Source organism: Schistocerca piceifrons, chromosome 5, assembly GCF_021461385.2.
Source record: "Schistocerca piceifrons isolate TAMUIC-IGC-003096 chromosome 5, iqSchPice1.1, whole genome shotgun sequence".
NCBI classification, from domain to species: Eukaryota; Metazoa; Arthropoda; class Insecta; order Orthoptera; family Acrididae; genus Schistocerca; species Schistocerca piceifrons.
Window position 1 is genome coordinate 161,065,315 of NC_060142.1, and position 26,349 is coordinate 161,091,663.

The window sequence follows — 26,349 nt, forward strand, 5'->3', positions numbered from 1 at the left end:
TTCCAGACTGACGCGCCTAAAACCGCACGGCCACACCGGCCGGCCTTTAATGTTTTAATTTGCATTTACTGGTATGTGTTTTATGACTGAGTCACATTTAAAGCTTATGCACGTTACCTTATTGTAACTGGTTCTTCTGATGTTTTCTTAGCACTGAAGATGGGCACAAAGGGTTCAAATGGCTCTGAGCACTATGGGACTCAACTGCTGTGCTCATAAGTCCCCTAGAACTTAGAACTAGTTAAACCTAACTAACCTAAGGACATCACACACATCCATGCCCGAGGCAGGATTCGAACCTGCGACCGCAGCAGTCATGCGGTTCCAGACTGTAGCGCCTTTAACCGCTCGGCCACTCTGGCCGGCTGAAGATGGGCACATATGACCGAAATCCACATACGTAATAAACATCATTTGCAACTTCTTGCTGTGCCCTTTCCTGCTTGATAAAATGATTTACTTTACTTTTTCGAGGTGATAATTAAGATTTTATGACTGCGTCTCGTTGTGGAAACAAGTGTGAAGTGCACCATTTTTCAGACATCACCGTGAAGAATGTTCGCTGAGCGTCTGGCGCAGCGCCAGCGTGTGCGCACGTGATGACGTGACGCGCCCGCTTCATTACAGCAGCGCGCGTCCTGTGGTAGGCAGTCGACTGGGAGCGTTGCGCTGCACAAACACTACGCCGCCGCCTGCTTTCCGAATGCAGCTTAGGTGAGCAAACTCTTTGTTTACACTCAGTTTTCGGGTGCACAGTGATCTCAGGACGGTTGAATACAGCAGTGTGCGCGCTACCCGCTTTGCAGATTATCTGTGAACAATAAAAAAATCTTAAGAAAATCGAAACCTGAAGTATTCTTTTATAACACGAACAAGTACTTCCATTTATAATACACTATTCGTCATATGACTCATCTCTTACTTCTAAAACATCGGAAGAGTTATACGAACTTTGTTCTGCGTACTCCAGTAACAGACCAATGCATTTCAGCGCCTCGACGTGCGTGGTAATGGTATCCTCTCTATTGCCTCCACTTCGCTCTCTTCCTTCGCCGAATTCACTTTGTTCGCACTATCCGTGATACCTACCTGCTCAAATCCCGTTTCACAGAGATCGCTGTTTAACCACTTGTGGATGCTTCCATCATCTACTTATTCGTACCAAGGAATCTGTTTCAAAACGTACGTCAGACAAGAATAGTATCACATTCCTGACTACTTCACCGATGTTTTGACCGTTAGAAAAATGACACAGTCGGAATATTAGTGTATGGAAAAAGGGCACGGAAGAAAACTTGACGATTATCTCCCGAAAGTGAACAGAAAGCAACTGATAGGAATTGCAATTTTGTAAATATGTTCTCCCTTTCTGGCGAGTAACGCGTAAGTAATGCACTGGACTTTCAAATGCGACATGTGATAGTATTTTTTAAACAGCACTTTCCCGTAAAACTATTTGCACTCTGCATTATCTGTGTTTTTCTGTCAGCCACACAGTCTCGGCCCGCTTAACCTGAAAAATCGGGAGCACTGTGTACCTAACTTTTCTTCTTTATTATTATTTAATTCCCCTAAAGGAGATGGACTGGCAGATTTAAAGTATCTGCTCGTCAGCCGTACTGTTATTGAAAGTAATTAAGCTGGGTATAAACTTACTTGTACGAAAATGTGGTAAAAGAGTGCGAATTTCAAGAATTGAATTATACGATCTCCATTTGGCGATGGATATCTGGGATGGCGATTTAATGCAGCTGGCGATGTCGATATTGAAAGATTTTTAATTCGGTTCCACTACTTCAAAGCCGACCAGTGTGGCCGAGCGGTTCTAGGCGCTTCAGTCCGGAACCGCGCGATCGCTACGGTCGCAGGTTCGAATCCTGCCTCGGGCATGGATGTGTGTGATGTCCTTAGGTTAGTGAGGTTTAAGTAGTTCTAAGTTCTAGGGGACTGATGACCTCAGATGTTAAGTCCCATAGTGCTCAGAGCCATTTGAACCACTACTTCAAGTAAAAAAAAAAGAAAAAGAAAGAAAAAAGAAAATCGGCTCTAATGGAATTGCGGAACAGAGAAAAAAGGTGGGAAGCTCGGTTGATCGCATAGGATCTTACTGCGATAATAGTGTAGAAGAGTAGGGATGCTGTGCAATATGGGATGGAGTTTGTAGAAGCTAGAGGGGGAAAAGTGAAACGGGTGTGATTCTGAAACTATGTAACTGTGGCAACAGTGTGAAATATGGAACGGTTAGTTAGTGTAGGTTGCAGCAAAATATGGGGTCGCTGAAAGAGATGGATGTTTTGGCGAACTGTGGTTAAGAAACAGATTATATCTTCGGTGATTAATAGTTCGTTAACCTGTTAGATCTCTAAACTATTCAGTTTGTCGCAGGTTAATCGAAATACATATCGTTCGATGATAGTAAACGACCATCGCACCAGTAAATGTCGCGGTTGACTGGGATGTTCCGTAGAACTTCAGTCGCGTCAGTGTGAAGACTTCATTCACTCACATGAGTTGCTCAAATTTCCGTGGTAAACTAAGGGGAATGAGAGTACTGTGTCGTAAATACAAATAAATACGCGTCTTTTGAATGCGCGGAGAATATTTTTTTGTGTTCGCGTGGTTGATGACAACGATGTAGGGAAGGGAGGAGTGAAACCCGGTGTTTACACATCAGTTCGTCTTTCCAGGAACGGCTTAAGTTGGTACCCAAATCAGAGGGCTGATCACTGTATTTGTTTCTCACGGGTGCCATGGAAAAATACAGGACCTATTAATAGTTGCTTTCAGGACACCAACATTAATTACTTATGTAGAAAACTTCAAGGTACCCGCATTCGGGAGAACGACGGTTCAATCCCGCGTCCGGCCATCCTGATTTAGGTTTTCCGTGATTTCCCTAAATCGCTCCAGGCAAATGCCGGGATGGTTCCTTTCAAAGGGCACGGCCGACTTCCTTCCCCTTCCTTCCCTAATCCGATGAGACCGATGACCTCGCTGTCTGGTCTCCTTCCCCAAACCAGCCAACCAACTTGAAGCTATCTATACCACACTCGCTTTTCTGTTTCCTGTAATAGTACGGCACGTAATATTTCGGCATCTTGTTGTCATCTTCAAATGTTCATACGTTATTATTATCGTTATTATTATTATTAGTGTAATAAGCATCCTATCAAATATTGTGCTTCTGCCGAGGGCGCCATTTAGGCTAGGTGGTAAGTTTTTGCTCGTAATAACAACAATTTAATATACATCAGTTCAATCTATCGTTTGTATGATTTGTACATTTCGGCACGAGATGTGAATAGGCATCCGGTCGCAGGATCGAATCCTGCCTCGGGCATGGATGTGTGTGTTGTCCTTAGATTAGTTAGGTTTAAGTAGTTCTAAGTTCTAGGGGACTGATGACCTCAGAATTTAAGTCCCATAGTGCTCAGAGCCATTTCAACAAACACAGCTTCACAATTATTCTTTACAAATGCCTTTTATTGGTCAAATGTTGTTATGTTATTCAGATGCTATCGATTGGTTCAGGCGTTAATATTACCAAAATTTACGTTACGATAAGTTATATGGACTACACAGATGAAAATTTTTTCAGAGTACTTTGTGCTTGTTTATGAAACAATCTTTCACCAATGGAGCACTGTTTGAAGAAATTTGCTTAGTTACTTTCTAATTAGTATAACGTGTCATAATGAATATTTTTCCCCTAATCTAATTAACACTCCCAGCAGAAATATTGTATTACAAAACAGCCACTGCTGCACAAAACAATGTAATGGTAACCTCTGATCACCTAAAGACACCAGCGAGCTTCCGAAACGCTTCGTGACAAACTATTTGAAATAAAACAAAATGCCAAAAGCAAAAGACGTGTGGATTCCTACAAATTTCGTTGACAGACACGAACCTTAACTAGTACTGTTGTAATATGCGTAAATTTAAGTAGAACATTAATAGTATCTTCTTGAGACACATATTCATGGTTGCTGTTTACTATTTTCTACGTATGTTGTGCTATACGTGTCAACAGACCATAACACCCCGAAAACGTAATGAAATCTGATACGTTATAGTTTAAAAAAAAAGTTTTATCTTTTTTGAATATTATCACCGAATTCTCATTCGAAAATTATAAATAATATCAAAAAACATCTAGAAACAGACTTTACTTGAAAGCAGCATCTAGCAAGAAAATACTGACGAAATGTTGTGTATAATAAACAGTGCTGCACACTCTTTCCAGCGAGATACCTTTATAAAGATATATCACATACAGAATATCTCACACAATGGTAGAACCTACATACATTGCACAGACAATGCAATGTAGGTAGTCGTCAGTACCAAAGAAATAGATGAAAAAAAGTGATGGTTCAAATGGCTCTGAGCACTATGGGACTTAACATCTGAGGTCATCAGTCCCCTAGAACTTAGAACTACTTAAACCTAACCAACCTAAGGACATCATACACATCCAAGCCCGAGGCAGGATTCGAACCTGCGACCGTAGCGGTCGCGAAAGAAAGTGATGCGTACTTTGTGTTCACATTTTGTGTAATTCTGAAGCGTAGAAACACTTGAGCTCTACTATCAATAGATACAAAACACATTAAAATGTCAAGTGTGAAACGGAGAACAGATTCAAATAGACTGTGTGTTAGCTCAGTTGTTTTATTAATCGGTTTTCTTACCAACCTCTACAAAGCGTTATTAAACAGTGACTCTGCATTCTTGGTACGTGATGTTTCGCAGGAAAACGAATGTGCATGCTATTGTGTTGGAACGAGAGTGGAGTGTAGAGGGGAGAGACGAAGGTTATCTCGTGGACCTGTCCCTCAAGGTCGCCATGAACACTAGCGGCTGAGGCTCAGGGCAAGCTAGCTGCGGAGTCCAGGCACGTTGCCGCAAGAGCTCGTGTCTTGCTTTAATTCTGACTTAACACTGGTCAGTTCCTATGACACAACGCCCCTTCCTTTGCGAAATGCAGAAAATTGTTAACACATGAACGAAGTATTCTGGTGAACTTACTTCCATGGGTGTTGTGCAGTGACTATTCCACAATCACAACTACTATTCGGGGCGGATGGGAAAAACCGACCAGTTAAAACCCATACCACTATTTCAGCTCTGAATAACCAGTATTTTTCGATATTTGTCTTGTCCCAGTTATAACAGGGTTTTTGGTCATAACTGGCAACAAAACCGCTATATCAATTTGCCATAGCACAGCAGCGCAAATATTTTAGATTCTTTTTTAATGGGTAATGTTCATTCGTATAATTTCCGTTGCTTAGAGCTATTGGGTTGCTATAGAAAACGGTGAAGGCTACCAGTGTTATTTTAATAACAATGCTGACAGGTAGAGAAGTGCAACAAACACATACCTTAAGAATCGCTGAGAAATTAATGTACCTCTTGCCATGTAGCGTGGCCGATCAAATGTGTGGACGGTATGCCTTTAAGTGCACTGAGCAAGACTAGGCAAGTCTTGCCTGGTCTATACTGTAGTTTCATGCCATCTACTATCTAAATTGTTCATTTCAATTTTTTGAAAGAACAGTTTTAGTTTTGTCAGCAAAAATTCCTATTAAAAAGTAATAAATGTATATGGCTGCAAAATGTGTTTTACATTCAGAATAAAGAAATTAACGCTACAAATTCTATGCAAATATTATTATCTGGCATTTCTGTAGAATAATAAGAAACGAAATTTTAAACATGGCTGAAGCAGCAACTGTTAAAAATCTTCAAGGTAAACAAACACACCTTTAGAAAAGGATTGTTTAGAAATAGGAATAACTTGAGTAAAATCCATAGCTATCAACAATGGAAAAGACCCTATGTTAATTGACCAAATTGTTAGGAAAAAACAGCTGTAAAATGTTCAACCTCAGGAGATAACAGGGCGATAAGGAGTGAGGGTAAAAACTATATTTCTATTCCATATTTGGGGAACGTATCATACAAGATAAGGAGACTTCTACAGAAGGAATACGATTACAGAGTTGCCTTTTCCGTAAATAATAGTTTGAAACAAATAGTGATTCATATCACTGGGACACGGGAAGAACATGGTATTAGATGCGGAGTTTACATAATTACTTGTAACTGCTGCCCCAACTATTAAGTTGGACAGACAAGTAGACCCATTAAAGCAAGATATAAAGAACACATGCTAGGTAAAAATGGGGAAAACGTGTAAAATTCCACGTTTGCTGAACATCTGTTGCTCTTACAACATACGCCATGTGAACTGGATGACGTAGAATTGCTCCACGAAGTGAGTAAGGGTTACAAGCTGGACCTGTTCGAGGAATTAGAAATTTCTAAACATCTATCTCAAAAAGATGGATTTATTCTTAACAAACAGGTGCAGCCTAGAAACAAAATTTTTTTGGATAGTTTCAAACCCCTTCTTGCTCTGACATAATATAGTCTGGTTGACTAGAAGCTAGTTTTCTTGTCCGTTGATGCTGGTGAGATGCTCCTTTCCTGTCTTGTTGGGATTTTACGTATTTTTGATTACTGTTGTTCGCGATTTTCGATGTGTATGTCTGATTTAAATAATTCTGTTATGTTTTTTATTTATGATGGCAGGATGATTTTAATTTTCTACAGCATCTTGTTCGTTTTCGTTAGTATGTATCCTAGCCTTTAATTTTGCGCGAGATTCTTGCGCGTAACACGGGTGCCCTCTCTCGTTGGATATGTTTCTTAGCGCAACCTTCACCTGCTTGACACTAGGACACAGCCAAATTGATGTTCATATTTTCTATTGTATGCAGGTGTTTTCAATGGTTCTGATATGTTTTATTTATTAAGACAGAGGGTTTGAACTAGCACAACCTTCAAAAATTTTGACGCGCATAAGTATGTATCCCAGGTTTTAATGTGCGCGACTGTCTCGCGCATACCACAAGTGCCCTCTCTCGGTGAAACTGTCTGCCCTAGTGCTTCCACACTCTCTTCACGCAAGTTCACAGGATAAATACTGGTAGTGTGCTGCGTTCGCATCGACCATCTTTTCATAATTTTGCTGTGCAGATGGAGGTGATATTTTAATTTTAACTAGTGGTGCCGCCATTCGCACGATTGTTTTATGCATACCCACTGCAGGATGTGATTTTAGTAGTGACTAAAAGGTTTTGTGTTTGTAATACTTCAGTAATTTTCACTGTTACTTAAAGCTATAAGTGTTTGTTTTTCTCTTCTATCTCTGTTATGTTGCTAAGTTTTTTGCTAATGAAGGTGTTTTCCTGTTCAGGTGTAATTTTGCTTCTGATGAAGGTATATTTAGGTATACCCAAACCGTGGTCAAGGATTTCAGTAAATCTTTATCCTGCATCTGTTTGGCTGTTATCTTTTACCATGAAGATAATAAAGAAAGAAAATTATGGCAACATCAATAAATTACAAACTTAACAATTCATTTAAAGTTTACAATACAAACAGAAAGCAGCCGATCTGCCGCCTGTGTTCAGATGATGTAGTACGTCATGTTCCTTTATCTCGCTGTATTCTTAATGTCCAAATAGTGGTATGACCTTCGATTACAACGTGATTTTTTAGTGTAGTTTCAAAAAAATTAGAAAGAATAAGAGAATACAGATTTCTTGTGGTATTCAACTCATCACTTTTCGATAAAAGCGGCGGACAGTGCACAGACTGAATTTTATTTACTTATTTGATTTGTTATTATGATTCTACGTACCTTGAAACGTATAATACAGATGTCTGAGGAGTGTTAGAATTTTTCAGTCTTTGTTTGGTGTCTATGTTTATTTCTGAACATAACAGCAGTAAAAAGCCGAAAACCGATTCTTTTAATGATAACAGCCATCGCTATTGTTCTGGCGTACCAGCTTTCAGGCCACAGACGTACTCCTTACAGAACCCTCTGATACCAGACATTTTGGACAGAAGATGTTAACGGAAATGAATGTACTTCACATGGTGGGATGATTACTTTTGAAACTGACGCAAATGCAGAGATGTAAAAGCCCGAAGCTCGCTCACTCCAGCAAGAAAGAGTTATTAAAAGATATGTCTTCTGGTGTTCCGAAATGTTTGTACTGTGACCATTCTGTAGTTACCGTAGGAAAAAAAAAAACATAACCGGAGCATTCAAGGCTATGTGTCATTCAGATTAAACATTCGATATAATAGTCTGTTTTTAGATTTTGTTTTATCGTGAGTCAAGAACTGTTATTTCTTTTACGTCAGAAAGACCATTATTTATTAAGTAAATTGCTGTATGGTAACTTGACAGTTACAATCACATAACTATTTTTAGCCTTCCGTGCAATACACACACACATAGACTCAGGAGACAGAAGTCATGGGCTACCTTTTAATTTCTTGTCGGATCTCCTTTTCTCCGGCGTAGTGCAGCAACTCGACGTGGCGTGGACTCAACAAGTTTTTGGGAGTAACCCGCAGAAGTATTGAACCACGCCGCCTCTAGAGGCGTCCGTGACTGCGAAAGTGTTGTCGGTGCAGGATGTGGTTGTGCACCGACTGACCTCGCGATTATGTACCATAAATGTTCCAGTGGATTCATGTCGAGCGATCTCAGTGGCTAAATCATTCGCTCGAATTGTTCGGAATATTCTTCAAATCAGTTGCGAACAATTGTGGCCCAGTGATATGGCGCAAAGTCGTCAATGGAAAGTCAACCATTGTTTGGCAACATGAAGTCCAAGAATGGCTGAAAATGGTCTCCGAGTAGCCATTTCGATTCAATGATCAGTTCAGTATGACTGTATTATAACGGCCAAAAATAGCCGAGACTCCGCCCATTATTGAAACCCATTTCTGAATTTACCAAGTTTCTCAGAACTTTCTTAGAAATTCTTCCCAAAAACATCGTTCAAGAAGGCACTTCTGTAGTGAAATAAGATGTTTCCCTGCGAGAGGAGTCTAATGTCATCAAAGAAATAATGAGCAGTGATACAGCACCTCAGCAAAATGTGTTTCTGCATTTGGAACCGATGGGCAGTTTCCAACATCCTTCGAATATTAGTTGTTTATAGTTGTATTTCACTTTAAGCACTGAAGCTATTTTTTTGTTTTGTAGCCAGCCCACGAGCAAAACGTAAACAGGCATCTCAGTTTACCCAGCTTATTACAGTGCAATGATCTTCATTGGCGAAATGTGCACCATCTTAAAAAATTTAGTTTCGAGTTGTAGCATAACTTTCTCCTCACAAAAATCGAAGCTAATTGACAATAGAGAGCAACATACATTGTCAAAACTTGGACATAATAAGAAAGGAAACCCACAGGTAATGACGAACAATCATTGTAATTTATAGTGTGATACGGAGTATGTCTTACGGTAATTTTATTCACAATATCACCATAAATAACTTCCATATGAGACTACTTCGGTCGTAAAACATAACCTATTTAAAAATGGTACTTAAAGTTGAAAGGGATACGATTAAATAGAAGAGCGATTCATTGTAACATTCTAGAGACGGGCAGAAGTGAATGGAAAAAGGAGTGGGAGACTGAAGATCTCCATAGGCGCACCTGTCAAAAGAAACAAAATTGTATGCTGAAAAATATTGGGATATGAATCCTTGCTCTACTGGCAAAGAGGACAAGAGACTGTTCGTAATGACCCCCGCCAGACTGAAATTCAACCACTGCTGCTACTGTCGACAGTTCCACAAAATCCACGTTTACCATCATCATACTGCGTTTATGGGTTTTGTGGGGAGATCTAAGACGTCAACCACACACAAAAATGCCATACGACTTTACTTTTTTCTCTGGCTACCCCAGGCTGGAAAGAAGTAAGATTGGCTAAAATGAATCCAAACAAGAACTTCCCTCGCATATATTGATGCTGTTGGTAGCAACTGTAAACTGCACTTAGGACTCCTTTTAAGAGTTGACATTAAAATATAAACCACCAGTTGTGCGCGTGAGTGGGTATTTTATTTTGATCATTTACAAACTAGCTTTGTTAATGTAAGCCAACGGTCTTGCCGCAGTGGTAACACCGGCTCCTGTCAGATCACCGAAGCTAAGCGCTGTCGGGTTTGGCTACCACTTAGATGGGTGACCGTCGTCGTCTGCCGAGCGCTGTTGTCAACCGGGCTCTACTCAACCCTTGTGATGCCAGTTGAAGAGCTACTTGATTAAAGAAGTAGCGCCTCCGGTCAAACTGACAACGGCCGGGAGAGCGGTGTGCTGACTATAGAGTGCTGCAGCGCTCAATGTTTGACCGGTCACTGCTCGCCTGTTGACGTGGGGACCGAGCCGCTCGTGTCCGGCCCCACACGACTCGGCTCGGTCACGTACTCGCCCCATGTCTGATGTCCGGATTCCGGACACGCGGATAACCGAGCATGACCAGTCACCGCTGACGTCTCACCTCGCCTCGCCCCGGCTCGCTGCACTGTACTGTACAAATCTAACGCCTCTCTCTCTCTCTCTCTCTCTCTCTCTCTCTCCCTCTCTCTCACACGCACGCACACACACACACACACACACACACACACACACACACGCGCGCGCAAACAATGTATTTATCTCTGTATCCTCTCTTGTTGTTGTATCCTAGCCAGTAATGCCACCCGAGCCCGCTGCCAAAAGGTTGGCAGCATCAAAGTCCGGACGCCGTCCGCATAAGCAGCGCCAGCGAGACAGCAAATCGCCGCAAGTCTGCGCGCGCCACCGCTGGCTTCTGGCTTCTTAAGCGCTGGAGTCGCGAGCCCTAGGACAGTTCTGTATTCGCCGCTCAGTTGTATACTCGCCTCCGAATTGTGTACTTGGTAGTCAGTTGTGTGTTCATCGCAGCAGAGTTGTTGTTTGTCGTCAGCCGACGCTGACCTAGCCGCTCCGACTCGAACTAGACAGATTTCTGTAGACACCGAGTTCACTATTGTGTTTCTGTATCTTCACCAATAAAGATAAGTACCGACTTTTATTTAATCAGAGTGTTTGGGGTTTCATCTTTCTGTTTACTGTTCCAGCGGACCGGTCGGCCCGCTATTAAAAGTGTGGCGGTGACTTCGTAAGCCATTTCTACAGCCAAAGTGTTTGTCGCTACGAACACCGCCACAAAACTTGTTAATGCAAAAGTAACGTTTCCAAGAACGGGTACGTGACACAGCTAAATTTATAAAGCACTTCGAAAGTAAAATGATATTTCATGATATTTCAATACAATCGCGGATAGAAGACGAGTCTCATTTCCAAACGGAAGATATATTTTTCCTTTCATTTAGGAAACATTAAATAAGTGCTGTCCCTGTCATCTAGAAGACAACCATCTTCATAAAGAAAGCATACAAAGAACATTAAACATTTACAGACGTAGCTTGTACTTTTCGCTTGTTTGGAAGAGAAACAAAATTTTAGTTATTGTTGAACGGCAGTAAATCACTAACGTGTTCCGGATTTAATTGGCTGCGGCGATTTGTTAGTAACATGCCGGCTTTACTAAAGCATCTTCCACTAGGTGCACTTGTTGCTGGGATACATAAAATACGTCTTGCAACTGCAGACAGGCCTGGCAGGTCTGTTTCATGTCTGCTCCACCACTTTAAGATGTCATCATCATCATCTCTGGGGTGCATTAAAGTGCAGAGATCTACTTCAGCTGCTGCGTATGATCTGTTGTTCCTCCATTCCTTGAAACGATCTCTCTCTCTGGGTGGTGCTGACTCAGTACTTGAAGGATCTATGATTATAAACAAAAGAGACAAGTAATACAGAATTGATGTGGAAATCATCGAAACGTTCCCGTAAAAGCGAGGTGTTTTACGTTAATGAAATATTATACGAATAATAAAATTCTCGTTCCTCTATAGTACAATATCCACTAACTATGCAAAAGCGATTATGTTAATCCATCTGTGGCCTCTTTAAATGGTCTCAGAAAATCCGTAATTTTTCCTGCAAGCTTATTATCATATCCTTGCAATCTGTAAGCAGAGTCCTTTTCCGTCAGAAAGTAGCAACTTCGTTATACTGAGTGTATGAGGATTCCAGCATAGTGTACAAGCTGTTCCAGTGTGTGAAGACCTCTTGTTTCAACGATGATTTCAAAGACGAGCAGACGCCACTCTTCTTAACGCACTTTACAATCGTTTTACAGTATTTATTGTTCATGCGATGTTCGTGGTATGATTTAACAAGAAGTTATCTTCATCGAAAGTATGGGTAAGTGCTGTGTTTATGCAATCAGCAGCACAAGGAATCCTTTCGTGATTTTCCAAAGCGTTTACTACATTGGCACCCTGGTCGGAGACAAAAACAAAACTGTGCAACATGTCCTGCGAAATGTCCCAATCAGCCATCCGCTCTTCAATTTATTTCATAATATTTACTCCCGTCTTCTTAACGTCCGGGAATTTTGTTATAAATAAAATATTGTTCACTAGAGACCAATCTGTGTTAATGTAATGTGTTGTAAGCGTCCAATAGTGCACCTGATTATGCGAATTAGTCCACATATCAACTGTCGCAGCATATGATTTATTAATAACTTCTGCAAAAACAGAAGGCATTATGCTGCTTCGTATTGCATCGGCTTGTTCTTTGACATGTCTCCTCATAGTAGAGTGATGTGGCATGACATCTGCCACGTTAACTTCTCCATAATGCGCACCTAGATGTATTAATTCTTGGCCTAGTTCTCTGAAACCTTCGCCTGAAACAGCATTAAAAGGTCTCATATCTTTAGCACACATTGCAACACATCTTGCTGTAATTCTATTTTTTATTACTGCCGGTATCTTTGTGAGGTTCCTTGCAACTGTGTTTCTTTAAATGAGTGGTTTACGACTGGAAACACAATAATGTGGAACAGTTTATGCTTCGATACGTACCCAGCAGACGCACTGTTTTCGTCTACAACCAGCAAAAATATGCTCCCTGCTTGGCTTTTTAGACCTTCCCGTTTCTTCAATGTGTAAACATTGGTTTCAATCTTACGTCTTACTGCACTTGCTTCCTCGCACTGCATGATTACAGAGAGAGAGAGAGACACACCGCAAATGAGAAGCCCGTACTGGCTGTAGTCTCACACGGATAATGACACGTGTAATGTGATTGAAGTTGCGTGCTGCGTGTTCGGTCACGGCTTGTATGCTCGGTCACTAGAATTAGTGCGGGCAGCCTATCCAGTTAGGGTGTGCTCGCCCCATCTCGTATTCACTAGAATTAGTGCGGGCAGCCTATCCAGTTAGGGTGTGCTCGCCCCATCTCGTATTTTGTGCTCGCTTACTCGGTCATGCAGGACTCTAGTGCTTACTCGGTCATGCAGGACTCTAGTGCTGACCACATGCCCCTCCATCCGGTGACGACTATGGACAGAGGATAACACGGCGGTCGGTCAGTACCGTTGGATCTTCCGAGGCCTGTTGGACGGAGGAGTTTGTTAACCTGATATGAAGAGACCTTTCAGACATTGTCTTTATTTAAGCATTATCGTCAGTGTCAATGAAATTTGTTATTAAAATACTTAACAACTTTTGAAAAAGACAGGCTGTAAAGGCAACCCTAGAAGTTTGAAATTGCTATATCGATGCACCCAATACAATTAGAAAGTATTTAAAAAACAAAATGTAAGTTAATAAAATTTTCTCGGGCTTCCAGCAGCGTCAGGTGGCTAAAATCCCACGAGCTGCCGACCGAGCTCTCCTCAGTCGTTGTCAGTGCTACCAAAAATGGCTCTGAGCACTATGGGACTTAACTTCTAAGGTCATCAATTCCCTAGAACTTAGAACTACGTAAACCTAACTAACCTAAGGACATCACACACGGCCATGCCCGAGGCAGGATTCAAACCTGCGACCGTAGCGGTCGCGCGGTTCCAGACTGTAGCGCCTAGAACCGCACGGCCACCCCGGCCGGCTCAGTGCTACCACTTGACAATGACTGAGGAGAGCTCGGTCGAAAGCTCGTGGGATTTTAGCCACCTGACGCGGCTGGAAGCCCGAGATTTTATTAATTCATATCGCTGCGAAACCATGCATTCATACAAAATATAACTTATATATTTTATTTTACATCTAAAAACAGCAAGATAAATTCCCATTTTCATTTTTGGTATTACATACCTCAATCGGTAGAAACGGAACCCGTGTAAGACCACTTTGTTGTCTGTCTGTCCGACTGATAAAACAATTTTTTTCAGAAACTGATAGACGTATCAAGTTGAAGTTAAGTCACATATTAAGATCTACGGTCCCTTGGCGGTGTAAAACACTCAAAACTTCAAAGCAAATGCAAAAAAAAAAAAAAAATACAGCCATTTATATCACATTATTTATACCCAGAAACTCACTTATGCAAACCTAAAAGGCACTTTCCGTTGATCTAGAACCATAAAATTTGGCAAGAAGCAAGGTTTCACAGTACAACCAAAGGAAAAAATCCGGAAACTATTAATTTGTAATTATAACGTAAGTAAAAAATTATCCGAGTATCTATCACGTTAACACTCCTTTTTCTTAGGATTGGGCAGACGTACATCTTGCCTGTATCGGTAACAGGCAAAAATCGTTGGGATTCTCAATTTCCAGGTTGGATAAATCACCTATTATACATAATTAGGTTTATATGGAACCCTCGGTGCGCAAGTCCTGCTCGCCCTTATCCTGATTTTTTTCTGTACGGTAAGGATACTTCTACCTAAATTTCACCGTTTACTCCCTGTTCCATGTATTTTCCCCCCTTTACTCACCTTCCCATGCCAAATATATGACATTCACTAGAACACAAAACATAATTACTGCATATCCTATATTTCATATGGTACCTTTTTATGACAATCGTCAAAATTCAAGAAGACAATGCTTTTGAGGAAATAGTATCTAAGAAGACAAGCATTTCTCTTGTATCAAACCCAAAACCAAAGTAAAGGCAAAAAATTTTCACCATGATCCCAAAAGGCAGTGATCAACACAGTCCGTTAAATGGCAGTTTTCTTAAGTTTTTAATAAACGGAACGCATAATTGCATTTCTGCAGTGGTTAGAGTGCAATTACCGCGTATGTTGTTCGGCGTAACACCAGTATTTCTGATCGGCACTGCGGCGACGGCTTTCTGTGTTGCGTCCGGCGTGCGCAACTGACTGCTCAGCGTGTCGTGTCGTGCTGTGACACAAGAAGCAATTAAACGCATCCGCCTTGCCAGGGCCACTCATTCCGCACTTCCTGCCGAGCGAGAAAATAACCGTTCACCACTGTCACGGATACCGCGGAACTTTTCATGCGTTTTACATTTTCCTATTTTTGTGTTATTCAGACAAGATTTGAAAATCGCTCATCTACATCTACTCTACATACTCCGCAAGCCATCTGACGGTGTGTGGCGGAGGGTACTTTTGAGTACCTCTATCGGTTCTCCCTTCTATTCCAGTCTCGTATTGTTCGTTGAAAGAAAGATTGTCGGTATGCCTCTGTGTCGGCTCTAGTCTCTCTGATTTTACCATATCCTCATGGTCTCTTCGCGAGATATACGTAGGAGGGAGCAATATACTGCTTGACTCCTCGGTGAAGGTATCTTCTCGAAACTGCAACAAAATCCCGTACCAAGCTACTGAGCGTCTCTCCTGCAGAGTCTTCCACTGGAGCTTATCTAGCATCACCGTATAGCTTTCGCGATTACTAAATGATCCTGTAACGAAGCACGTTGCTCTCCGTTGGATCTTCTCTATCTCTTCTATCAACCCTATCTAGAACGGATCCCACACTGCTGAGCAGTATTCAAGCAGTGGGCGAACAAGCGTACTGTAACCTACTACCTTTGTTTTCGGGTTGCATTTCCTTAGGATTCTTCCAATGAATCTCAGTCTGGCATCTGCTTTACCGACGATCAACTTTATATGATAATTCCATTTTAAATCACTCCTAATGCGTACTCCCAGATAATTTATGGAATTAGCTGCTTCCAGTTGCTGACCTGCTATATTGTAGCTAAATGATAAGGGATCTTTCTTTCTATGTATTCGCAGCACATTACACTCGTCTACACTGAGATTCAATTGCCATTCCCTGCACCATGCGTCAATTCGCTGCAGATCCTCCTGCATTTCAGTACAATTTTCCATTGTTATAACCTCTCTATATACCACAGCATCATCCGTAAAAAGCCTCAATTAACTATTATGATCACAATTGCGAAATAAACTCTATTATTAGAGATTTCAGTCGTTGTGGACCACTTCAATTTTTTTCATTTTCTTTACAATGTGATACGTCAATTTCCTCCCTCTATATAAATCTCGACATTAAAGTTTCAATTAATTTTAATGCTGAGACTGCCGTACACAACGATGAAGCTGACGAGCTATACCGGAAGGAACCTGAAAAGATTAGGTGGGCCGTAACGGCCAAATACGGTGAGCATACATTCCATTTCGCAACTGTGACTAATTATAATTATTATTATTAAAATATTTCACTGAGAAGATATATTTCTTGTTCGCTGTGGTCTTAACTTTCTGTCAATGTTGTAATATACTATTTTGTATTTATCAATACATATCTAGCATTACAGTATTTTAAACATAGCTGCGCTACAGCAATGGTTCCACGTAAATCAGACTAAGAACAGCCGACCAATTGCAAAGGATAAAGTAATCTTTACCTAGGTTTCAATAGATATAAATCTATCTTCTTCAGAAGACACCTGGGGACAATGAACATCGTAATATATATTAAGGTATGAAACATGAGTCAAGAATAAAGTTTAACATATATTAGGAAAATATTGTATTACAAGATGTGAGAAAGATTCTTGGTACTTACAATATTATAACAACATGAAGTGATATGTCCTTATCGTTTAGGCAAACATCTGCATAGTTACATTAATCATATAAAATATAGCCCTGACACCAGGGTTTGTCAAACAAATAAAATAGGTACATAGAAGTTGCAGAGCGCCTAAGCGACTGAGTAAAATCGGCCAGCGTAGTAGCACAGCGGCCAGGGCAGGTGGCGCTCATGTCGCGGACTATGTGCCGATAGGCGTACTGAAGTAACATTTGAAACATCAATTTCAAATGCGTTCTTAAATAGAGTGATAATAAATAAATTGGCAAGCATTTGACACTCCCGTTATGACATTGTGGGAGGTATAGGAACAATAACGTAGATACATACATCAAAAAGACAGGTGGCGCTTCCGCCGTGAGTTACATGCAGTGGTCTATATAGCCAAATTATAAAGTTATATTACCATATTAGTGAAGCCCATAGAACGTATATAAGTCAAACCATCAAGAACAATCAGTAATGGCTTTTAAGAAAATTACGAGAGCTGGTCTACAATCCAGTTACTACGTAATATAGAATAAGAGAAAATTACATGAGGGCCGCTGTAGTGGCAGCCATATATCGTGAAAAGAACACATTATATAAACGATAGTAAACTGGAGGATTTGAAAGTGCATTATAGCTTCCTGCGGAAATAGACTACTGAGGTTACTAATAATAATGTTATATATTACACAGTATGGGTTTAAAGCCTTCGAAAAATTGTTTACAGGCAAGGTTCAACTGATCATTCAGAATATTGCCGTCTTTGAGCTCTAGATGTTTAAAAATAAATAGCTCTTCCCACAGATCTAGTCTCCGTCCTTTGACCTGTCTATGTAGGATAACCGTGTCTTCTAACTGTTTAGGCGTACGGCCAGTTAACAAGAGGTGTTCAGCAAAGGTAGAGTTGCGAATATTCGTTCCTTTTTTACCTAACAGATGTTCTTTATATCGTGTTTTCACAGCTCTGCCGGTTTGACCAATATAATAAGAGGGGCAGTTATTACAGGTTAGCTTGTAAATACCTGAATTCGAAAACCAATCGCTGGCAATCTCTACTGACTGTACAAGATTTCTTTTTAAACTGTTATCTGTAGAAAAGGAGACGTTACAGTTATATTTTTTATTCAGAAGACGTTTAATCCTATACGATAAGTTACCCAGGAAAGGGATGGAAATAAATTTTTTAGTTTCTGTGGTATCCGTGGGGAGAATATTTCTCAAAGTCGAACATTTTTGGGAGATTTTCTTATTGAGCAGGTAATCGATCATATTCTGGTTATACCCATTATTAACCGCAATCGCTTTGATGACATTCAATTCCTTTTTTTGATCCGCAGGTGATAAAGGAGTGGTTACCATTCGGTGAAGGGCGGAATGAAAAAATGCCAATTTATGAGCTTTTGGATGGGTTGAGTCAGCAGGAATGACATTATCAGAATATGTTTCCTTGCGGAAGATATTAAAATGGAAGGAATTATCTTCTATAGAAATTGTTAAATCGAGAAAATTAAGTTCACGTTTATCATTTTGAAGTTCTTTTGTGAAGGAAATTTTTTCATGCAAACCGTTGAAAGTGTTAAAGAGATGCTCTAGCTCATGATCAGTGCCATCAAAAGCAATGAAAATGTCATCAACATACCGTGCATAATAGCGGATCTTGTGGCATAATTCTGAACTTGAATTGAAGAACATTGTTTCTAGGGCGTTAATGAAAACCTCTGCTAGAATACCGGCGAGGGGGCTACCCATAGCTAGACCATCTGGTTGTACATACATTTTCCCGTTAAATGTGAAGTAATTGTATTTTAAAATGACCTTGAGCAAATCAATGAGTTCGGCAATCTGAGTTTCACTTAATTTTTTTGTGTTTAAGAAGATTCTCTTTTACAAGGTCTATGGTTTCATCAACCGGAACATTTGTGTAAAGGCTGACGATGTCAAAGGACACCAGCCTAGTGTCAGGTGTGAATGGTATAGGCAGTCCACATCACACACTTGCTAGGCACCTCCATTTTAAAATTAAAGATGCTTTCACTTTTGAAAATAATTTTTCTGTAAAAAACAGTAAGGAATTAATTCACAATATTCAATCTATAAGTTGTACACCTGACACTAGGCTGGTGTCCTTTGACATCGTCAGCCTTTACACAAATGTTCCGGTTGATGAAACCATAGACCTTGTAAAAGAGAATCTTCTTAAACACAAAAAATTAAGTGAAACTCAGATTGCCGAACTCATTGATTTGCTCAAGGTCATTTTAAAATACAATTACTTCACATTTAACGGGAAAATGTATGTACAACCAGATGGTCTAGCTATGGGTAGCCCCCTCGCCGGTATTCTAGCAGAGGTTTTCATTAACGCCCTAGAAACAACGTTCTTCAATTCAAGTTCAGAATTATGCCACAAGATCCGCTATTATGCACGGTATGTTGATGACATTTTCATTGCTTTTGATGGCACTGATCATGAGCTAGAGCATCTCTTTAACACTTTCAACGGTTTGCATGAAAAAATTTCCTTCACAAAAGAACTTCAAAATGATAAACGTGAACTTAATTTTCTCGATTTAACAATTTCTATAGAAGATAATTCCTTCCATTTTAATATCTTCCGCAAGGAAACATATTCTGATAATGTCATTCCTGCTGACTCAACCCATCCAAAAGCTCATAAATTGGCATTTTTTCATTCCGCCCTTCACCGAATGGTAACCACTCCTTTATCACCTGCGGATCAAAAAAAGGAATTGAATGTCATCAAAGCGATTGCGGTTAATAATGGGTATAACCAGAATATGATCGATTACCTGCTCAATAAGAAAATCTCCCAAAAATGTTCGACTTTGAGAAATATTCTCCCCACGGATACCACAGAAACTAAAAAAATTTATTTCCATCCCTTTCCTGGGTAACTTATCGTATAGGATTAAACGTCTTCTGAATAAAAAATATAACTGTAACGTCTCCTTTTCTACAGATAACAGTTTAAAAAGAAATCTTGTACAGTCAGTAGAGATTGCCAGCGATTGGTTTTCGAATTCAGGTATTTACAAGCTAACCTGTAATAACTGCCCCTCTTATTATATTGGTCAAACCGGCAGAGCTGTGAAAACACGATATAAAGAACATCTGTTAGGTAAAAAAGGAACGAATATTCGCAACTCTACCTTTGCTGAACACCTCTTGTTAACTGGCCGTACGCCTAAACAGTTAGAAGACACGGTTATCCTACATAGACAGGTCAAAGGACGGAGACTAGATCTGTGGGAAGAGCTATTTATTTTTAAACATCTAGAGCTCAAAGACGGCAATATTCTGAATGATCAGTTGAACCTTGCCTGTAAACAATTTTTCGAAGGCTTTAAACCCATACTGTGTAATATATAACATTATTATTAGTAACCTCAGTAGTCTATTTCCGCAGGAAGCTATAATGCACTTTCAAATCCTCCAGTTTACTATCGTTTATATAATGTGTTCTTTTCACGATATATGGCTGCCACTACAGCGGCCCTCATGTAATTTTCTCTTATTCTATATTACGTAGTAACTGGATTGTAGACCAGCTCTCGTAATTTTCTTAAAAGCCATTACTGATTGTTCTTGATGGTTTGACTTATATACGTTCTATGGGCTTCACTAATATGGTAATATAACTTTATAATTTGGCTATATAGACCACTGCATGTAACTCACGGCGGAAGCGCCACCTGTCTTTTTGATGTATGTATCTACGTTATTGTTCCTATACCTCCCACAATGTCATAACGGGAGTGTCAAATGCTTGCCAATTTATTTATTATCACTCTATTTAAGAACGCATTTAAAATTGATGTTTCAAATGTTACTTCAGTACGCCTATCGGCACATAGTCCGCGACATGAGCGCCACCTGCCCTGGCCGCTGTGCTACTACGCTGGCCGATTTTACTCAGTCGCTTAGGCGCTCTGCAACTTCTATGTACCTATTTTATTTGTTTGACAAACCCTGGTGTCAGGGCTATATTTTATATGATTAATGTAACTATGCAGATGTTTGCCTAAACGATAAGGACATATCACTTCATGTTGTTATAATATTGTAAGTACCAAGAATCTTTCTCACATCTTGTAATACAATATTTTCCTAATATATGTTAAACTTTATTCTTGACTCATGTTTCATACCTTAATATATATTACGATGTTCATTGTCCCCAGGTGTCTTCTGAAGAAGATAGATTTATATCTATTGAAACCTAGGTAAAGATTACTTTATCCTTTGCAATTGGTCGGCTGTTCTTAGTCTGATCTAGCATTACGGTCTCCAGTGTAACATTTTGTGTATTATTATCACTTACTGATGTCTTTTATGGGCTACATTTAGTAAGTTTTTGCCTGTGTGTTTCCCATTCTTATAGTCAGTTTTCTGCTATATTAGCCGAAATTCTGAAAACAAAAAGAAAGAAAGGAAGCAAACATATAACAGCAAAAGAGTGTCTGTAACTAAGAAAATAAAAAAAAATTGACCATATGTGTATCTGAACTTTTTTATTTCTTTTGAAGTCCACTGTCCATCCCCCAGAGGATTCCCACATATTAGTAAACACCCTACGAAATTTGAAAATGAACATTTTTTTGTCACCATGTATATAGTTCGCAAACGTTTTCCAAGAACTTGAGAAAAGAAACTTTCACGACTGTCGCTTAAGTGCCTAAAGGCCTAAGGCTCTTCAACAAAAGCATCTCTGGCCGAGCGACCAAGACAACTGGATGGGAAGCGAAGGACCCATGTTCGATTCCTACATACATTCTATGTTTTTTTCATTTATATTCTTCCCAGTGTCAAAATATGTGGGAATAGGAGATTTAATAAGATAAATAAATCCAAAACAACGTGAGTAAATAAAATTCTCAAACAATATGGATGAGTGATGAAGAGAAATTGTAATCCTAGTAGTTTAATAATCGACCTTCTATTCACTCTGTTACATATTCTCACATTCCTTCGAATAACTAGGTGAATGATACTGATCATATAACCATTCGAAGCAAATATATTCGCTTCGTCAAGAAAATCTGAGGAATACCATCATCTAGCAACTACATCGTTCCCAAGATTCGTTGGAAAATGATTCATGTTACATTATTTTTCTCTCTCTTTGCCGCTAACCACGACTACGATAACATTGGAGTATCGATGCTAAAACTTGATCATAAATGATGCCATGGATCGTTATTGTCTCCGCGCAGTTTTGCAATCCCCACTGGGTTTCCAGAAGCGAGTTGTAGTTATGAAACCACGAAATAAAGCAGTCCGTGGTCCCATGTGATGAAATTTGGAGGCATCTTCCTTGGAGTTGTTTTCGTACAATGAGGATTAAAATCATAATTCTTCAGTAACCGAACTTGTTTGAAAAATTTGTTTAACTACCACTGAAGGGCTGGGGAGTTGGTTGGGGAGTGGTAAGTTGCTGGGTCAATAACACTGTATACATTTGAATAGTAGTTTATCATAAAAACACAGTTGAACTCTTTACAATCAGTAAAATAAACAATTTAATAGCGAGAGCAATGATAAGTAAATCAAACTGTTAAACCCCAAGGCTCAAGACGTCGATTAATACAATCCTTAAATCGCATGGTTGCAAGGTCGTAACTAAAAGGAAACTCTCCCCACTTTCGCAGACCTACAAATGAAATCGCCTTCCTTTTCTTACCAAAATAATTTAAAGTACTAAGCAGTATCATCACCAATTATTAGTTGCCACACAGCGTTCCTAGTTAACAGATACACTCCTGGAAATTGAAATAAGAACACCGTGAATTCATTGTCCCAGGAAGGGGAAACTTTATTGACACATTCCTGGGGTCAGATACATCACATGATCACACTGACAGAACCACAGGCACATAGACACAGGCAACAGAGCATGCACAATGTCGGCACTAGTATAGTGTATCTCCACCTTTCGCAGCAATGCAGGCTGCTATTCTCCCATGGAGACGATCGTAGAGATGCTGGATGTAGTCCTGTGGAATGGCTTGCCATGCCATTTCCACCTGGTGCCTCAGTTGGACCAGCGTTCGTGTTGGACGTGCAGACCGCGTGAGACGACGCTTCATCCAGTCCCAAACATGCTCAATGGGGGACAGATCCGGAGATCTTGCTGGCCAGGGTAGTTGACTTACACCTTCTAGAGCACGTTGGGTGGCACGGGACACATGCGGACGTGCATTGTCCTGTTGGAACAGCAAGTTCCCTAGCCGGTCTAGGAATGGTTGAACGATGGGTTCGATGACGGTTTGGATGTACCGTGCTCTATTCAGTGTCCCCTCGGCGATCACCAGTGGTGTACGGCCAGTGTAGGAGATCGCTCCCCACACCATGATGCCGGGTGTTGGCCCTGTGTGCCTCGGTCGTATGCAGTCCTGATTGTGGCGCTCACCTGCACGGCGCCAAACACGCATACGACCATCATTGGCACCAAGGCAGAAGCGACTCTCATCGCTGAAGACGACACGTCTCCATTCGTCCCTCCATTCACGCCTGTCGCGACACCACTGGAGGCGGGCTGCTCGATGTTGGGGCGTGAGCGGAAGACGGCCTAACGGTGTGCGGGACCGTAGCCTAGCTTCATGGAGACGGTTGCGAATGGTCCTCGCCGATGCCCCAGGAGCAACAGTGTCCCTAATTTGCTGGGAAGTGGCGGTGCGGCCCCCTACGGCACTGCGTAGGATCCTAAAGTCTTGGTGTGCATCCGTGCGTCGCTGCGGTCCGGTCCCAGGTCGACGGGCACGTGCACCTTCCGCCGACCACTGGCGACAACATCGATGTACTGTGGAGACCTCACGCCCCACGTGTTGAGCAATTCGGCGGTACGTCCACCCGGCCTCCCGCATGCCCACTATACGCCCTCGCTCAAAGTCCGTCAACTGCACATACGGTTCACGTCCACGCTGTCGCGGCATGCTACCAGTGTTAAAGACTGCGATGGAGCTCCGTATGCCACGGCAAACTGGCTGACACTGACGGCGGCGGTGCACAAATGCTGCGCAGCTAGCGCCATTCGACGGCCAACACCGCGGTTCCTGGTGTGTCCGCTGTGCCGTGCGTGTGATCATTGCTTGTACAGCCCTCTCGCAGTGTCCGGAGCAAGTATGGTGGGTCTGACACACCGGTGTCAATGTGTTCTTTTTTCCGTTTCCAGGAGTGTAGTTACGGGTCAAGAACTTCAATTAATCAAATAACTTAGCAACTCCACAAATGGCTTAAGGCCCAATGATAAATGCTTACCACGGCGAAACCCTTTCAAGTAATTAAATTTTACGCACTTCATTAAGAAACAAGATGCCTCGTCCCTAAACACCAGCTTACAGCAACACTAATGGTCTTAAGTGATTAAAATTTAACTTCTCAGAAAGCGTTAACCATATTTAAGACGGATACGGGATAACAGAAGCAGCGGCCGGCGGCCTCGCGGACAAGTTTTACGATGGGTGAAGGAGCTTCAGGATTTACACGAAATTTGGTTACGAATACAAGAAACCTATTAGTAACTATCTTACGGGGCTTTAAGCTTGCATACGAGGGTTGACTGAAAAGTAATGCCTCCAACTTCGTAACTCTCAACAGTTGGCAGCATTGGTGTGCGGCAGGTACTGGCTTGTTCCGTAGCCTCTTCTCTACAGCTCCAATTGGCGAGAAGCTTTAGCATTGAACAGTTGTGTTGTTACAGTGTAAAGTATGCGACCCTGCGCAGACTGTCGGTCAATGCGATTTCAGCAAAGTGAAGTCATTGAATTTTTGACAGCAGAAGGTGTCACCCCAAAGGAGATTCATCAGAGAATGAAAGCAGTTTATGGTGATGGTGTTGATGTGAGTACTGTGCGTCATTGGACGAGTAAGTTTAAAGTTGTTGAGGTGGGAACATATGACCTGCGTGATAAACAAAGAGTTGAACGTCCTGTGACAACAACCACCGAGTTTAACAAGCAAAATGTTGGCAGTGTGTTTCAAGACGATCGTCGGATCACTCGGAGAAAATTTGCAAGCACAACCGGCACTTCATAAGAACGTGTGGGTCACATTATTGCTTTGCTTGGCTATAGACAGATCTGTGCACGATGGGCACCCCGGATGCCGACTCCTGAAATGAAAGCGCACTGAAAGTCGATCTGCAGGGACATCATTATGCTCCTGATGAAGACGTTGAGAACTGTGAGACTGTGGTTGCGCAAACAGTGTGTCGACTTCTTCCGTGACGGCTTCAGAAACCTTGGTAGAAATATATCCAATTGACTGGTGATTATGTGGAAAATGAATATTGGTAATTAAATATCACATTCTAAGGATTATTTCTGCGTTTGACTTACTAAAATATTCCCATCCAAACCCAATTAACGAAGGTGGAGGCATTGCTTTTCACTCAACCCTCGTACAAACATACCACCGCGGGCAAGCAGGCTATTAGCCTTATAACCACAATGAGCCTTAACGCGCAGTGGCCGATCAAAACTCCAGGTACGAGGCGTGAAGTCTGTGAGACTCTCACGGCAAGTTGCCTACGACATATGTATAAATCGCAGGGGAAACTAATTGTAAATATTAAACTCCCTTAGCCGATATCATGTAAAATTGAAATACAGAACGCCAAAGTACGACAAACAATCTTAGAAGATACAGACAAGCGAACAACAGCAGTAGCCGATCAAATACAAATGAAGAATTAGCTAACCCGGCGTGCAGAAACACCAAAAAACAAACACAATACAATTATTGCACAGGTGGCTAGTTGGACAAACAAGTAATAACAAGTAATGCAGGTCTGCTAGATTCAGTTGGCCAGCTGTCTTACGAAAATAGACACCATTTCTACAGATTTACGAGAATTTACATTATTACAAATGATCTGCCATAATACGAAGTAAAGCACGCATATGTGCTGTTGCGGACTCTATATCAGTCTCTGATTGACTACTTTGGGACTGCGGACATTATGTTAAAGGATGCTGATTCAGAGAAATCTGTTGTAAACACTATAGCACAACGGTATGGCGTGTCTCTTCGTGTTTTGTTCACAGAATTGCGGGAGCAGTCAAAGCTCGCCGTCCGTCCACGTAAAGGTTAGCTGGAGGCGTGTTCCTTGGAGGCGGCCATCATGAGCGTGGTACTGCAGTCGTGGCTGGGGGACTTGGCGGCCGTCGCACTGGTGGTGTTGGCAGCGGCGTACGTGTGGTTCTCGCACAGCTTCACCTACTGGACCAGGAGGGGCGTGCCCCAGAGACAGCCGCAGTTCCCCTTCGGCAACGTCAGGCAGAGCGTCCTGGGGCAGACACGCTTCGAGTTTGTGGTGCAGGACATTTACAACGAACTCAAAGGTACTGGACCTTGTCGTGCTTTTATATTGTCACAAAGCAGCCACTTCTGATCCAATGAATACATGCAGCTTAAAGCAACAGTACACCGAGGAGCTCTCGAAAACACGTCGTTCTTGGTAGGATTTGTTGCAGCAAAATTGCGGGAAACTGCATGTATCTGGTTAAAGAATTGCTATATTACTACCCTTTTCACCACT

General features: G+C 41.3%; 1 protein-coding gene across 1 annotated transcript in view; it reads left to right on the top strand.

Annotated features, from left to right (window-relative positions):
- Positions 1-631: 631 nt before the first annotated feature.
- LOC124798219 (probable cytochrome P450 6a13) overlaps positions 632-26,349 on the top strand; it is a 93,544-nt gene continuing 67,826 nt past the window's right edge. The window contains exons 1-2 of the mRNA XM_047261526.1: positions 632-714; positions 25,856-26,152. Of these exons, the coding sequence (XP_047117482.1) occupies positions 25,933-26,152 (220 nt within the window). The 5' untranslated portion in view covers positions 632-714; positions 25,856-25,932. The remainder of the gene's footprint in view (positions 715-25,855; positions 26,153-26,349) is intronic.